The following is a 14,567-nucleotide window of genomic DNA, read 5'->3' on the forward strand; positions in this document are numbered from 1 at the left end:
AGTGTTCTTTTAAGCGTCCATGTACAATTGAGACTTTTACGAGCCGCACGTGAAGGCACCGCGTCGCCCTCCTCGAGCCTCCCGGGGAGACTTTTGATTGGCTGCCAGTGACATCATCGCTCCTTGTACTACTCAAGTCCCGCCCGGCTCGGGGGCGGGGCCACTCAAACTTAATATTAATGAAGACGCCCATTGGCCGAGAGTCGCGTCAATCCCGCTGCGCGTCCTTCCGCGGGGCGGGCTCTCTCCCCTCCGTGTTATTTCTAAGGGGGAAGCAGGGAGAGAAAAGTACTGAAGAAAAAAAACAAAAACCCCAGAAGACGATGTGGACGATCCGCGACACGAGGATGGACTGAATGGAGGCGACGAGTGTCCACGAGCGGAGGATAAACCCAGCGACGGTCCCCCGGTAAGAAGGAGACACAAGTTTGGTGATGAAGTGTCCAACGCGCAAGTTTGTCTTTGAAATGCACAGTCATAGAGATTTCTATAATTAATGAAGAGGAATGTAGAGTCTCTGCAACCATTTTGGCACGGTCAGTGTGTTTTATTGTTATTTGTATTATTGTTATCATGGCGATATTGTTGTTATTATTATTATTTCTCACCTTGCGTTAAGAGTTTTATTCCAGCGTTTGTCTTTATTTCTTTTATTTGTGACAAAAGTTCCGATCCCTGCCTTTACAAAAATGCAGCCATTGCCTTTATCTTTTATTTATTTGATTTCATTTTCCTGGATTTAAAGCTCGGTGGTGTTGAAGTGATATTTCCTCCAGCTCATCTGCCTCCTCCTGGAGACACATCACATTCTGGACACGTTCTCATGCCGGTTTCTTCAATGAATTTTTTTGGCCATGAATGATTTCTGCTGGAGCTCAACCTGCAGCGATGCTCGGCTCTTTCTGATTTTTAACGTACTGACATTATTTTTTTAAATGAAATGCTCAGGCTGCTGATCAGAGGGAAATAGCACCCCATCCTTCTTCTTTTTTTTTTGTACCTCGACTTTCCTTTTGGGGAGAGACGAAACTGCGGCGTAGCGTTGATGCAGTATTTTATCTTTTTTTTTGGAGCTTTGGATCAGACAGAGCAGAGTTAGGAGGAGAAATTCAACATCACACGCATGTACAGTAGATGTGGAGGATGATTCATGTCAAACACTCTGATTCAGTTGAGACTCACTGTTTATTATTAGTGACCAGTTTGTCACATGTAAATCCTCCCTCCAACTTGGGTGTTGCCCTGCAGGTGATGACACCACTAATAGCCCTTCTCTAGTTTGTTGATCAAACAGACAAGACGTTGGCCTGTGTGCTCTCTGCTCCTTCATTCACAGCCTCTATCTGTTGGTGCAGAATTCATGTTTTGTCTCGTCCCTGTCCCCCACAGAGCGGCTTGTTGAGTTCTCCGTAGTCGTCCAGCCCTCGGCCTCCCCATGCCTCCATCTCCTCTTGACGACAGAATTGTGGTGGCGCTGCCAAGGCCGATCCGACCTCAGGAACTCCAACTGCGCCTGGACACCAGCTACCTGGACACCATCGCCAGCAGCAGCAGCAGCAGCAGCAGCAGCAACAGCAGCAGCAGCAGCAAGACCGTCATCAGCACCACCGTGGTGAAGATTCGGGCGACGGCCAATCTTGTAACGTATATGCCCTCATCCAAGGGCTCCACGCGCTCGTTGTCGTGTGGATGCAGCAGTGCCAGCTGTTGCTCTGTGACTACCTATGAGAAGGACAGCCAGAGCCTCAGCCACAGCCAGGTGAGCGCCAGCAGCCCGAACCTCAGCTATGCCGGGCCCCCCACCACAATGGTCAGTAACCATGAAGCACTAAGCACTCCCAGTCTCACCTCTGGCACCCTGAAGGCCGTATCCACCGTGAGGGTCATCCATCCCAATGAGCTGGCCAAGCGGATGACCTGCTGCCCCATGGGCCACCCCATCGGGCCCATGCCGGTCATCATCGACTGTCGGCCCTTCATGGAGTACAACAAGAGCCACGTGCGGGGGGCCGTGCACATCAACTGCTCCGACAAGATCAGCCGGCGGCGGCTGCAGCAGGGCAAGATCACTGTGCTGGACCTCATCTCCTGCCGTGAGGGCAAGGACTCCTTTAAGGGCATCTTCTCCAAAGAGATTGTGGTTTACGACGAGAGCACCATGGACCCCCACCGGCTGACGTCCTCCCAGCCCCTGCATGTGGTCCTGGAGTCTCTGAGGAGGGAGGGCAAGGACCCCATCATCCTCAAAGGTACCGTTCAAGTTGATTATCAGAGTTTGACAACTAAGGAAGGTAAAAAAGCTTGAAAGCATAACCCCCGCCCCCCAAATTTTATGGGCTGATATAAACTCATGTGAAAGTAGCACATGAGAAAAGCCTGTTAAACTGTAACCTTTATTGTTTTGGTCAGCAGATCTCAGCTGTCAACACACTGGCTGTGGTTGTGTCATCCTGTTAGCATTACAGCAGTTGTAACACCAACAGATTTTGCTTATATAAATGAATCCTATACGCTCACTCCGTCTCCAACACCCTCATGCATGCACACATGCACCAGCTTTCTACATCGCACATATTGAGCATTTTTGCAGCGAGTGAGAAGCAGCTGTTAGTAAATAAGGCGGGCCTGTTGAGATAGCAGTCCCTGGGTCGCTGCCATGTTTTCTATCTTTGGTGTGTGAGCGTGCGTTAGAAGCTAGAGCGGTACAGTATGTAGTGTAGCGGGGGGGCTGGGCTGTGAGTATTTTTTCCCCTGAATGCCTCCCAGTCTCGGCGTAGCTGTAAGATCAGAGCACCTTGATCTCCTCTCTCCGTCCCCCCGGTCCTCCTGTGCACTTTGATGGACGAGGCTGCATCAGCGTCTGTGTGAAGCTCGCCTCAGAGGGAGGAACCGGCAGACGGTCCCGTTCTTTCTTCCCCTCGGTTTAGGTCTTGCAAAATGCAACGCCTTCCTCTCCGGTGAGGGAATCAAACGGCTCAAACTCTGTTATTACAAATAATGTGTCAGGGATGGACAATATCTCCCATGTGTTTATATGTTTGATTGCAGCATGGACTTCCTCCCATGTCAGCAAACATTTTGTATTTAGGATTTTAATATTTCACCAAAACCTGGACAAATCAGCTCCAAGCACAAAATGTATCCTTAGTAATTAATACTGCTAATATTACTTTTAATTTACTTATTCACTTCCTTAAAATAACTGCACTCTCTAACCAGGGGAAGTGGGCATGGAGTACTGTTGTCCCACACATGTACAGTATATATGCTGCTGAATAATTTAGTTCTTTATTTTCTGTTACCAACTGCTCTTAGTCATGATTAATTGTAAATAAGTTCGACATGTGACTCTCTGCTCCACTGGAAACACACAATCTTTCCATCTTGAACCTGCGGCAGCACATAAGTCACATGTTATTCATCAGAATTGCCGTAAACAACATGTCAGTGGTGTCGGAGGGTTTAGGTTAAGTGTTGGAAACTGAGGGTCAGAGGCCTAGCAGTGCAGAGTTGGTCATTTCTAAACAGGAACTGAGCCAGTGGCTTATGAAAGTGATAGAGACACAAACCATATTTCCCTTTCTGATTCTGGGCCAAGATGATGACGGAAGGTCACGCTCGACAGATTTCATCTGACAGCGACATGCTGCTTCTGGAGATTCTGTTAATTGCAGTTTACTCAGGTTAGAAAAGTGATATTTATATCAGTCTGACCTGAGAAGCAAGATGCTCGTTCAGTTTGAGCCAAAACAGGAAGCAGTTTTCACAGCGTTTTTTCGATGTCCTCATTACATAACATCAGTCAGTGCGTCACAGAGCAGTTTCTTACCTGCATATCCAAATATTTGTAAACACAACACTGACATATTTCAATCATGTTAATTTAGATTGGGGATCTGTAAGAGTAAGAGAGGGTGGTCCATTAACCAGAAGGTTGGTGGTTTGAACCCTGACTCCTTCAGTCAGTATGCTGAAGTGTTATTGGACAAGACACTGAAGCCTTAAGTATATACAGCGTTCTGAGTGGTTGATAAGATTATAGAGTTCTAATGTGGCTGAGGTGAATAAACATTAGAAAGTATTCAGAGTTGGGTTTCTGGCCACCTCATGAAAATAAATCCAGTATTCACTCTTTGAGTTCTGGTTTGGTCTCAGCTCTGTTGACCAGCTAGTTGCTAACTTCTTCCTGCTGAATAGTTGATTATCAGATCTTACACTGCTGGAGGCTGAAGTGACCGAGGAAACAATAAGTGCAAAGTTACGAACAAAAACAAAACCATGAGCTAAAAGAGACTAAAATGCTTCATAGAGTTGAGACAAATTGCTGAGTCAGGGGATGATTCTGTATAGGTTGGCTTTTTTAATACAATGGCATTGAAATATTAGTTTTTATATTACTGACCATATGAATACACTAAAATATTGATAGACCTTTGGACTCCACTGTATGTTTTGGTTTTTAAATGTGACATATCATCCACTAAAAGTATTATTGTTCAAACATGTATTAAAATATAAACATGGAATATATCAAAAAATGTCTGTTCAACAGCCTTCATGAATAAAGCTCAGTCTCAAAGAGCTCACAGTAACTGGACAAATATGAATATCAGTGGAAATCCCCCTCTCTGTTCGGTGACATTGCTCCTGTAAGTACTTCCCTTTCTAGAGTCTAATTATTACCACAACACTTCACCGTAGCGAGCAGGGCCAGTATCACAGTATCTACAGATTCATGTCTTTGTTCACGGTGAACAATCAGGCTTTTTTTTCTGTTAACCACAGTTGACAGGAGATCCCCAGCTGCTCGGTCACCACGGGGAATTTGTGCGATGACCTCACGTGCCACGATGTCAACTCTTGCCATGAAAAAGACATGAACTGATACCGTGTGTGTGTGTGTGTGTGTGTTTGTGAGAGACACTTCCCCCCCCCTCCCACCAACTCCTGTGCTGAAGGGAAACTTTGGCATCACTGGCAACAGGTGCAAACCAGTTATTTGGAGAATTGCAGATGTCCAGTGAGAATATATTAAACATTTACTACGTCTGTTTACCTGCGGAATAACAAGGGGGCATTTCTCATGTTGTCCATCGAGTGGAAACTGTCTTAGGAGCTATTTTGGCCCTCGTCTCTGGGTTCTCAAAACAGACATGACTGCGACTGACGGCGGTTGTTAGTGGAAACAGTGCTGATCTGTCCATATTGATGTCATATCCAAATAATGGAGACATTCAGATCACAACCAAATGTCACAGTGTAGTTGTGAGACTTGGGGATTTCTGTAATGTCTCAGTGCTTCAGAGCTCTTTAAAGTTACTTTAATCATGTGTCTATGCAAAGCTTGGTTTTGCTACTCAGTCGTAATGTGGTGGACAGAAGCACGACTGTGTGTATTTTTAGCAGGGAACACACCAGTGGGAATTGAACCCTTAACCCTGGCAGTGTTAGGTCCATGCTCAAGAGACTGAAAAATGCAATTTTGTGTTTGAACAAGCGCTGTGACATAAACAAAAAGAAAAATAAAGTAATTAAGAACATGCTGATTGACAGTTTCATGGATATTCAACTTAAAGTTTTAAATTTCTGTTCGGCCAAACTGTGTTTACTTTACATTTACTCTCTCTCTGTCTGTCTGTCTTCTCAGGAGGCCTTAGCTGCTTCAGGCAGAGCCACGAGAACCTGTGCGAGCATTCGCTGCACCTCCGCGAGGGCTTCGACACGGGCGCCGCCGCTGGCCTGACGGGGCCGCTACCTCACTCCCTGCCCTCCACCCCGGACATAGAGAACGCAGAGCTGACGCCAATCCTGCCCTTCCTCTACCTGGGGAACGAGCACGACGCTCAGGACGCCAACCTGCTGCAGCGCTTGAACATTGGCTACATCCTGAACGTGACCACCCACCTGCCGCTCTACCACTACGACACTGGCCTCTTTGTCTACAAGCGCCTACCCGCCACCGACAGCAACAAGCAGAACCTGCGGCAGTACTTCGAGGAGGCGTTTGAATTCATCGGTATGGAAACTGTCACTCGCATTAGACGTTTGAACGGCAGACGTGTGACAGCTTTATGTGTTGTGACCTTTTGCGAAAATGTGAGACTTGCAGGTTCCAGAGTGAAACCAAAGACAAAGTCAAGACTTTGCTGGAAGAGGTTGAACTTTCTACTGTTGTATATGAAAACAAGCAGATAGTAAGAAAAACTAATACAAATATGATTGTTTTCCATTCATCATCTTGTTAGCCGTCAGATTTATCTTTCTAAACTCTAGTTTGGGAAGCACTAAGCTGAGAGCAGGGTAAAGAATCATGAATTACAATACTGTGACACATCATCATTACGAAATGAATTGTGAGGTCCTCCCTCTTTACATCCCCTGAATACAGCAGATTTATATTCATGGAAATGTATGACCAAATTGACATTATTCTGACATTTAAAAGACAATTACAAGTAAAGAACAAAGTTATAATCTTTGTTTATCTTAGATTTAAGTATCAAATACTAAAAACCACCATATTTCTCAGTACCGAACACTAACACAGTACCGATGGTCTCTTATCTCTGAATTCAAACTTACTTCAAAGAACTACAGGATATGAGTTGAGGCAGAGGCTGTGAACTTTGTCTCGTTGTTGTAGAAACTGTATTTGAACTTTATAAGTCACATCAGGCTAAATGCTCATTTGATAGCTGATCATTGAGCGACTTAATAGAGTTTGTATCGAGGCAGATACTGATCTGATGGACCTGATCTGTGTGTTGAATCTGTAATGGCAGCTCAGAGTTTTGTGCCGTCGCTGCATTGCAAGAAGGGTTTTCTGTCTAATTCTTGACTGTGGTCATTTCTAGAGATTAAAAGTTTCAAAAGGCTTCAAATGGCGGCTCGTTTTCTACAAAATATTATTTTAGTAATTGTAATTTCAAGTATTTGGCTCATTTAATCAAGAGATATCTGAAAAGGAGCTATAGCTACATTGTGTTTGACAGTGATAAAAATATATCAGGTCTGAACTTCCCCCTTGTGAAACAAAACATTTATTATGTTGTGTTTTAATCATTTTATTGTTCCTCTCTCCGCAGAGGAAGCACATCAAGCAGGTATGGGCCTTCTGATCCACTGCCAGGCAGGCGTGTCTCGTTCAGCCACCATCGTGATTGCCTACCTGATGAAGCACACCTGGATGACCATGACAGACGCCTACAAGTTTGTCAAGACCAGGAGGCCCATCATCTCCCCCAACCTCAACTTCATGGGCCAGCTGCTGGAGTTCGAGGAGGACCTGAACAACGGGATAACGCCGCGGATCCTCACGCCAAAGCTGACCGGTGTGGAGACGGTCGTCTAAACGAACCCCCTTGTCCGACTTGATGCTAAAACTTCCGCTCGCTGTTTTTCAAGAGACCAGCCGGTTTGGAGCGTGAGAGAGAAAGAGAGAGACGATGTGTTCTTCTCGAGTCTCCTCATGCTCATCGTTGACTCTCTGGAGGTGCCAAAGCTCTGGGTCAGCGGTGATGACAAATGCCAAAAAATCCCTGCTGTTTGGACCTGGACGATGTCCCGGAGGAGGCGTTATTGGCGAGATTTCCTTTTGGGACCGCAGAGGAGCGAATATGAGGGAAAAGAAATTCAGAAAAACATACTACGTGCTTCTGGGCAATTACTGACAAAAGAAAAACTCTTAAAGTTCACACTGTGGCACAGAGTTTATGTTTGCCGACTCAAGCGGGAGTTGGCCACGGCAGTGCCTGTCAAAAAAAAAAAATAGATGAAGACATGTTTGGTGTGTTAATGTTGTTGTTCTATTTTTATACAGGGGTTTATGGGGTGACCATGACGAGCCCACCGTGGCTCACTGTGCAATAATTTCAGAGTGGAATGCAACTGAGACCTTGATCTTATGTGTATATATGGGTAACGATTACGAAACATTTCCAGCTCTTTGCTGAAAAACCATTTTGATGTTATTGTGAATACTGTCGTTCAGTTCTGTACGTTTATGTTGATGGTGCAGGCAGTTATGCTGTAATATTTGGCGCAGATGTGTGCACGAGACAGAAAAAAAAAGGGTTTTATTTTGTTTTCAGTGAGCTTATGTGTTTGTCGGTCAAACCACAAATTCATATTTCATGTGTTTGCTTCAGTATTTTCATTTTGCCATTCCTGCATCTACAGAAGCATATATTTTAGCAATATATATATTATATCAGACAGCCATAAGCGCTTTTTCTCATGCAGAGGAGAGAACACTTTGAAATAATCAGAGAACATTATAAAACAGGGCTACCGGTGATGTTTAATGTAACAGAGCGGAGGAATTTCACTGCCTGCTTCTGTCTCCTCTGCTCTTTTTGCTTTTTGCTCTAATTCATTCATGGGCCAGCTCTGTTGTTACGTACCCATGTTACCGTCCCATTGTGGCTACATGTTACATTTTTTTTTATCAATGCACTTGATTTTGATCCATTCTAGGGTAGCAGAGTCGAGGTGCACACTTCAAACAAACATATGCCTCCTCCCGAGGGTCACAGCTTTGGTTTGAGCAATGTGACCCTCGTTTTAATCTTTTGCAACTCCCCGTCACTGACACTAAGCTACAGTTAAGTGAGCTCTCCAGCCTCACGAAGGCGAGAGCTGCCGTCACGTGCTGTTCTAGTGCCTCTATCAATGCCTTAATTCATGTGTCACCAGTGGGCCTGCGCACGGTGCACCATCACGTGCAGACGGCTGCAGATCACAACGAATTTGTTTTGCCCCCAGTAAAAAGCAAAAATTTTCCTGCAAATCCTGATTAACATGCAGAGTTTTACAGAGCTGCATTCAGAGATGCTAAAAAAAAAATCCTTGAGGTGAAAATGCACATTATGTAACCACGAGAGAGAAACTGAGCACCACCATGAATTGTAAATCAACTTGGGACTTAATCGTAGTAAAAAGTACATGCACGCACACAAAGTTTACCCATCACCTGAAAATACTCATCTTTCACCCATTTTACACACAAGTATATATCTAGACAGACATGAAGAGGAAAAAAATCTCAACTTAATGGTGCAACTTCTTCATGCCTTCATTCTTAGGCCTGGGGTTTACCTGCTGTTTGACCGAGGGTACAACGGGCAACAATTCTGTTTTGACTGACAGACCCCTCGCGGCTGCAGAGTTATAATTTTTGTTTATAAAGAAAAAAACGGAGATTTTAAGAATGATCACGTAATTATTAGAAAGAAAAAAGTTGTAATTTAATGAGAAAAAAGTCGTAATATAAATCTGGCAACTGGCTTCTAAAATGACATGTAGCCTGAAATTATGACTTTATTCTCGTAGTATTTTGACTAAATTCTTGACAAATTACGACTTTATTCTGTCAGTATCATTTATCTTGCAATATTACAACTTTATTCTCATAATATTACGACTTTTTTCAGGTAACAGTACAACTTGATGCTTGTAATATTCCCACTTAATTCTCAGAGTTTTTACCTTGACGTGGCCCTAGTACTCCGTCGTCCTGTTCAGTTCTCTGTTGTTTTGCAACAAAGGCATAATATGAAGCACAGTGCTAACACCATCATTGTCAAAGAACAAAAAAAAACAGATTTTTTTTCCAAATATCTCTGTGAACTGTTTTATCGTCTAAACTGAACCCAAAAGTTTCTGAATGAACGGAGTGGTCATAGCATAATGAACACAGACCCACTCAGAAAGGCTTTACAACACCAACATCCACAACAATAAGCTTCAAAAATCCCTCATGTGAAAATTCATGCTATGCAAAATGAAACTGTAACAGGTTGGTGTTTTTGAACCCGACTATCATTAAATCCCGTTGTGAGGTGTGTGCGAACATTTCGACGTTGAAGCATGATCAGGTTCGCAGCCTCGGATTGAAGTGAGTTTTACGTACGACTTATCGACAGGAACGTTTAAAACAAATGTTTGTGTGGGGGGGCGTGTCCTCACTTGTATTTTTGTTGCGGTTGTCATTGGTGTCTACTGGTGCTCCACGATATATTTGAATACGATAAAAAAAAAAAAGAAGGTATGTATCGACCATTTACCACACGTTTGTAGCTTGTGCGTTTGTTTTCAGTGATTTGCAAAAAAACATAAAGGAAAAAAGAGAGTGCTTATCATCTGAGCCGGTGTTATATAAGAATATTGTACCTTTTCCTCCCATCTGCCGGTTCCTACAACCGCAGCGGCACATGGCTTTTTTGTATGTAACGATCTATTTGACTGAACAATGTAACCGTCGTACTGTAAATTACTCTCTCCGGTTGGAAAAGAAGCATGCTGTGTGCTCCTGGTCTGTGAGGGACACTCGCAGCCGTTATGGTGCTGTCCGTCTTTCCCACACTGCTCTTTCTGTAGAGGTCACAGCCTGACTCACAGCTCCGAGAGGCGTCTGGGCCTGCTCCGTTTTATTTGAAAACACAGTTCTGCATTTGAACAATATCAGGCTGTGCACTCTTTTACGACTAGACTTGTTTAAGAGTCTCCACTTTGGGCTTCGCTCGACAAGTCTCCGTATCTTTCTCGTGTCTGTAGTCAATGGTCAAGTATATACAGTATATAAATATATATCTATTTTCTTTGTATGCATATATTCATTACTATTTTTGCACTGACCTACGGACAGATGGATTTATTTTTTTCCACAAAGGGTGCTATTATAACGGAGGCCTTCTCCCACACCTTTTTGCATGACTTGCTCAAAAATTCCTCAACTGGTCTGTCATCTCTCCTACTCTTCTCCTACTACTCCTTGAACTGTTGCAATTGAAGCACTGTAATTTTGTAATCCCTACTTGTGAGCTTTGAAATAAACAGGGAGGCTTCAAGTTTGTTTTGGCGTCCGGGAGGTTTATTTTTTCACGATTTCTTTCCTGCTGCAGAGGGACTCGTTTCTTTTTTTAGTTGCTCAAAGAATAAAGGAGAAATATGTTTCTGATTTGTTTCAGTGTTCTGGCATGAAGTGAAAATATTTTTAAATGTGCCAGATGTTTCATGTGGGACTGAAGTGTTTAAAGCGGCTATAACCAATATATTTATAACAATGGATCAAATGACTGTTTACTGTGTAAGGGGTCGCTCATAGTGATGAACGCTCAGAGGATTATAACTCAGCTCTGCAGTTTCTCTCAGCTTTATGACAAGTCGTAGGATCTTTCAGCTCATTATTTTGGTTTTTGGGTTCACAACTTCATAAATTTGGTTTTGGGATGTTTCCGGCAGCTGTTTTCAATAAAAAAACTCAAAAATCGGCCTGTTCAGCGCCAAAAAATAAATATTCATAGTTAGAGACTAATTGTTGAACATAGTGGAGGATCCAGCAGCTTAGAAGTCCTGAGAACTGTTAGAAGACCACAGCAGAGCTAAAAGGAGACTTAATATTGGACTCATATTCTTCAGGTGGACAAAAACATGACTAACCTTGAATGGCTAGAGCACAAACCTCTGCAAAGGTCCAAAAGACCCTACACGTCTATTATATATACAATATACATGAATTATTCCCTGGTAAATCAGTGAAAATTACAAAAAAAAGCCAACATCCACTAATGTAAAAAGAATAAAGCTCTTCCCTGACCTGTACTGCATCTTTCCACCAAGTTTCATGATTGTACGTCCAGTAGTTTTTGCTTAATCCTGCTGACTAACAGACAAACAAAAGCAGATGACATGCTGAATGCTAATGCTGCTTCATGGCGAGATTGCCAGATAAAAGTTGATGACGTTTCCCCTACGAAGACGAAAAAAAGGTCAGACCTGTAAAATTTAAATCTTCAAACTGCTTCTTTTGTCCGACCGAAAACACCAACAACCCCGGAAATATAGAACTTGAAATAAAAACAGGGCAAAGCAGTTGGAGAAGCTGGAATAAACAAATCTTCACCAGAAAAACAACAACAAATCTGTCGAGGGATTAGCAAACTGCTTCAGCTATAGAAGAGACAAGGGACCTTTGTGTGGAATCATCCCGATGTTAAGAGAAACAACAGATTCAGAGATAAACGAGGAAGAGGAAGAACATTTCCCTGTGACCGAGGCCTCGTGGTGGAATCAAAGCCAGGAAACACCAGAAACTGATTATTGGGATCAATATCAACTAAACAAGCCTGACAGTGAGTATTTTAAGAGCAGCCTCCATCAGCCTCTTGACATTTGAGCATCCAGCAGAGTACACAGCCAGAGTTGTGAATTATCTGCGCTCCCCTCCATTGAACCATGTGTCACATAGCTGCAGGAGTTATGGGCCTATATTTACTCCAACTTTGCAGACGTCTATCGCCTCGTGGCTGAAGGGGAAGGGGTGGGTTGGGGGAGGGAGAGGGTTGGCCTGGGGGTCAAGATCTCTCCATAGGAACAGGCACAAAAATAGTTTTTTGCGTTGTTTCTAATTACGAGTGATGAGTGCCCCGCCTCATTAATCCTTTCCTATCAGCACTGGGCAGGCGGGGAGCACCAGAATAGCTCTGATCTTTGTGCTGCTGTACGCTGCTCTCCCACAAACCCTGCATGGACGTATTAGGCAAAGCGGCACTGAGAGGAGGACCTACCTTTCCTACACGCACACACAAACAGGTGTACACACACACACACACACACACGCTCACAATCGAGTGTGTACATACTTGTGAGTGTGTGTGTACTGCAGAGGAGGCGGTGAAATAAAGCAGAGGATCTGTGAGCCTGCAGGACGGCTGCACTGGTTACCATCAAAGCTCCTGCCTGTGTCACAGGAAGATGCACTCGCACGACATCCTTACCCAGGCCTCGCTAAATGTCACCACAGCAGCACTTTGCACTCACAACTCATGCATAAAATAATGCCGCTTGTGTTGAGCAAACATTATTACAGAATGTGCCACAATACGATACGGATTTAGGTTAATGAGAGTTTAATGGGAGCACAAATAAAAGCATGTAAGAATGCAGAGGACGCAGGGCAACTTCAAGTGCTCTACTACATGATTACAGGGGGTTATATAATATGCAGGATTTTTTTATTTTCCAGTTTTTCATGTTGGTTCACAATTTAATTTTATGATAGAAACATATTTCCTTCAAGTACACTGTGAATCGTCTGTCAGTGGCTCACAGGAAGGTTGGGATCAAAATAAAATGATCAAAGAGATAAAAGGCATTTCACACTAAATGACGTATATGATATGTGTAAATGAGTCAGGTGTATCACTGTTTACAAGCTGTGTCTCAATTCAGGGACGTGGATTTTGAGGACGTGGTCTACCAGGCCCATGATGACCGCCTCCTTCATGGGCCACACAGACGGTCTGGTCTACAGAGGATTTCCGTAATCGCCGTCAACTCGAATTTTGACCCTTGACCTTGTTTGGAGAGCAGATTACAGAACTGAAACTTTTTCCTCAGTTCAAATCTCTTTGGACACTGGATGGGTTGGAGGCCGGTATATTCAGGACCAAAGTTCAATTTAACTGAACCTTAAGTGCAGCCTTTTCCTCCAATGTGGAGAAACTGTGGCCGTGGGTCGTCCACCAAGCAGAGGGTTGGAGGTTTAATCCCTGGCTCCTCCAGTCCGCATGTGGAGGTGTCCTTGGGCAAGCCATTATTCCCAAAATCACCCCTGACAACAGTTCCATCAGACTATGATAGAAAAACTGCTGCTGTGTGAATGAATGAATGTGTAAAGTGTGAAGTGCTATAAGTTATTGACAAGACGAGATAAGCGAGATATAAATGCAGCCCATGTTCCATCTGTAAAGCATTTCCTGTAAGATGCTGCACAAGATGACAAGTTGTCCAATGATAACTTAACTTTGAAAAAAGGCTCACTCCTCTTTTAGAATTACAACCTGCCCTGTGCACAGAGCCAGGTCAGTTTGGAGTGGAGGAACATCAACTTACTACAACCCCATCCATCCCATCCTTTGGAATCAACTGGTACGCCGACTGTGAGCCAAACTTTATTGTCCGACATCAGTGCACGACCTCACTAATGCTCTTGTGGCTGAATGGCAGCGAAACCCTGCGACCGGGTTCCAAGAAAAATCTGGAAAGCCGTCAAAGAAGAAATAAGAGCGGAGGGTTTTACATCAGTGATCAACAATCACACGTGGGAGTCATGTTTGACCTCATAGTGTTACATGATCTTCATGTATTAGTCGAGGTGTTATCTACACTAACAGTGACGTAAGCCCAATGCAAATGAGTGTGGCCTGGGATTCTGTGCAGTCAGCTCTGAGGCAGTGATTATGAATTATCCTCCTGCATCACAAAGAGAGAGACCACAGGAGTGCAGGGCAGGAAGCAGGAAGCAGTGACGGATGCAGTTTGATGGAGAGTAGAAGAGGTCACGGCCCATTTCACACATCGCACCGAGGAGATTGCAGGAGGGCATGACGCGGGCTCCACGGCTATGTCTCCGCAAATAAGCAGATGCAAATGTGCCACCCGCGGCGGAGCTGAGGACGAGGAAGGACGAGGAGCGAGGAGAACACAACACCAGGAAAAGATTTGACTCTGCAAGATCGAAATGATATCAGACGACGGTGATGCCGGTGGGGCTGCACAGAGGCGAG

General features: G+C 44.1%; 1 protein-coding gene across 2 annotated transcripts; it reads left to right on the forward strand.

Moving 5' to 3' along the window:
* The first annotated feature begins 200 nt into the window (after nt 1-200).
* dusp10 (dual specificity phosphatase 10) lies at nt 201-10,852 on the forward strand. 2 transcript variants are annotated; one of them, XM_020097761.2, is made up of 4 exons: nt 201-409; nt 1,390-2,249; nt 5,648-6,016; nt 7,086-10,852. In XM_020097761.2, exons 2-4 carry the CDS (start codon nt 1,436-1,438, stop codon nt 7,349-7,351), a joined length of 1,449 nt encoding a protein of 482 aa, XP_019953320.2. In that variant the 5' UTR covers nt 201-409; nt 1,390-1,435; the 3' UTR covers nt 7,352-10,852. The 2 variants fall into 2 exon arrangements, with proteins under 2 accessions (XP_019953320.2, XP_069371813.1); XM_069515712.1 differs by having other exon boundaries at nt 244-536.
* Nucleotides 10,853-14,567: the final 3,715 nt, after the last annotated feature.

The sequence above is a fragment of the Paralichthys olivaceus genome, chromosome 19, assembly GCF_024713975.1.
Source record: "Paralichthys olivaceus isolate ysfri-2021 chromosome 19, ASM2471397v2, whole genome shotgun sequence".
Lineage (NCBI taxonomy): Eukaryota > Metazoa > Chordata > Actinopteri > Pleuronectiformes > Paralichthyidae > Paralichthys > Paralichthys olivaceus.

Excerpts from the sequence above, each read along its gene's own strand:
- dusp10 (XM_020097761.2), top strand. The coding sequence starts at position 1,436 with ATGCCTCCATCTCCTCTTGACGACAGAATTGTGGTGGCGCTGCCAAGG. Across the intron at positions 2,250-5,647 it reads GGACCCCATCATCCTCAAAG|GAGGCCTTAGCTGCTTCAGG; the intron begins GTACCGTTCAAG and ends CTGTCTTCTCAG. Across the intron at positions 6,017-7,085 it reads GGAGGCGTTTGAATTCATCG|AGGAAGCACATCAAGCAGGT; the intron begins GTATGGAAACTG and ends CTCTCTCCGCAG.